The following is a 2,385-nucleotide window of genomic DNA, read 5'->3' as shown; positions in this document are numbered from 1 at the left end:
CCTACCTAACGGATAAAATCTTTATTTCGAATACAGCCTTAATCGTATTTAAACTTAACTAATCTTAGCGTCATCTAAGGTTTCTGGTCGCGTCGCTAACAGTGACACTTTTCTACTCCCACAGTTTTAGCTCAACCTGTTCTCCCTGTGTGACTCGCTCGTTGTTGCAGTGTGCGTCAAGGTGGAGGCGGAGTTCGTGGGAGGCGAGCGCGGGGAGGGAGCGAGCGGGACGCCAGCGAGTGCGAGCGAGCCAACGAGCCAGCCGGAGCACGATTCGCTAGGTAAAACAAACAATTACTAAGGTCGTAATATGTATTTCAGTACCCTTAGTGTAAATATTTTCGACAGCGAAACGTGACGTACGCGTTTTCGTTAAGTGTCATTTTGTATGAGATTTTTGACTTTCCAAAACGTCCCGCTTGGCGCGCTGTTCAAAACCCATACAAAATGAGACTTAACGCAAACGCGTACGTCACGTTTACTGTACGTCACGTCACGGTACTGACTACAGATTGTTATTATTTTGACTTTCTTTGCAATAAAAGGGCTTAATAAAAAAAAAACTAATTTTATTAGTGAACGGTCTGCTGTCGTCTTCGGTCTGTGGCTGAGTATCGTGAGTGTGAATGTGATTATTTTTTGTCGATTTTGAATGTAAATGTTAGTCGATAGTCGTCCCATATTTGTATCCTGACTTGCATTTCCAACAACAAAATATTTCGTTAAAAAAATCATTTAAGTACCGTACTTGTAGGTCACTGGCGGATTTAACACCTTATACTGTCGTGACGACTGACGATTGCGTAATCACTCACAATAATTTAATGAACTATTTTAGATTCATTCAGTTTTGATACTTGTACATAATTCTATTTATAACTTTAGAAACGCATAAAAATGAATTAATGTGCGATGGCCCTACACCCGTATTTTGTTCCAGAATATGCGGTGCGCTGGCGGCGCGGGGCGGGCCGCTGCCGTGCCCGCGGTGCGCCAAACTATTCAAGACCCCCAGCCTGCTGAAGACGCACGCGAGGGTGCATACCGGGGAGCAACCCTTCGATTGCCATTTGTGCGACAAGAAATTCAAAAAATCTAGCAGGCTCAAGAAACATTACCTGTACCACACTGGGGTAAAACCGTACCCGTGCGAGATATGTAAAAAAGAATTTGCAACATCGAGTACGTTAAAGGTCCATGAACGGATTCATACCGGTGAGAAACCACACTTGTGCGGAATTTGTAAAAAGAGGTTCATTCAAATAGGCCATTTACGGGAACATGAGAAAACCCATACGGGTGCAAAACCTTACCCGTGCGACACATGCGGTAAGTCGTTTGGACGACCGCAGGAGTTAATGCGGCATCAACGACTCCAAACGGGGGAGAAGCCTTACTCCTGCGCAACATGTAACAAAAGTTTTAGAAGTTTAAGTACTCTAAAGAGTCATGAACGGACCCACACCGGTGAAAAGCCGTACTCATGCCAAGTGTGTAGAAAAGAGTTTACAACATCTTACAGATGTAAGAGACATAGATGCTGTCCCTCTGATTAGCAGTATTATACATAGAATTGCAGGGAGTCGATATCTATACCGTCATAGTTCTATTCAATTTGTCAACACACAAAAACAAACATATAAAGGACCGCACTAAAAACATTGCCCTTCATGTCATTGGTGTTATATACAAAAGTATAGAAGATCGTTTAGCTTAAAGGGCCATGAACGAAATCAGCTGAGCGAAACAAGCAAGGTAGAAACAGACAAGTGTTATTTTCGTCAGACCGCAGATTTGTATACGTTTAAGTTAATAAATTTATTTAAGAATAAAAAGCTGTATTCCATATTGATTTCACTGTTACCCATAATTTACATTTACATTTAGCAGCCATTAATTTATTCTTGCGAGCAAGATTCGTACCAGAGGAATTCCACGAGCATTTCGCTTACGAAATGCTTTTGCCTTGTATGGCAGCTACATAAATAAAACGCGTAAGGCTCGAAAGTAAAGTAAATACAGTCAATTTGTTAGCCTTTTTCTATTTTTGTGTAAAAATCTTAATGCGGTTCATAGAATACCAAGTTTAAGCAGTATAGCTCTTGTAGTTTCGGAAAACAGTGGCTGTGACATAAACGGATAGACAAACGGACATTACGAATCTATAAGGGTTCCTTTTTTTTTTTTTTTTGCCATTTGGCTACGGAACTCTATAAATTCAGCTCTCTAGTATTATCCGAAACTACAAGGGTTCGATAAAATACGACGATACGTGCCGAGAAAAGATATGCAATAGTATTTTGACCCCAAAATCCGGTAGATGACGCTTCTCAACTAAGACGTCCGAAATAGATCGCGCTATTAAGATTTTTCTACGGAACACCT

At 41.1% G+C, this 2,385-nt stretch overlaps 1 protein-coding gene across 1 annotated transcript; it reads left to right on the top strand.

Moving 5' to 3' along the window:
• Positions 1-170: 170 nt before the first annotated feature.
• On the top strand, positions 171-1,663 carry LOC133533210 (zinc finger protein 70-like; the record flags this gene model as incomplete). Its single annotated transcript, XM_061872164.1, is given in 2 exon segments — positions 171-281; positions 941-1,663. Coding segments are annotated over 2 exon segments (727 nt in total), but the record flags the coding sequence as incomplete, so codon positions are not given.
• Positions 1,664-2,385: the final 722 nt, after the last annotated feature.

The sequence above is a fragment of the Cydia pomonella genome, unplaced genomic scaffold, assembly GCF_033807575.1.
Source record: "Cydia pomonella isolate Wapato2018A unplaced genomic scaffold, ilCydPomo1 PGA_scaffold_119, whole genome shotgun sequence".
NCBI lineage: Eukaryota > Metazoa > Arthropoda > Insecta > Lepidoptera > Tortricidae > Cydia > Cydia pomonella.
The sequence above is the reverse complement of the archived record's forward strand: the minus strand, read 5'-3'. Positions and strand labels throughout refer to the sequence as shown.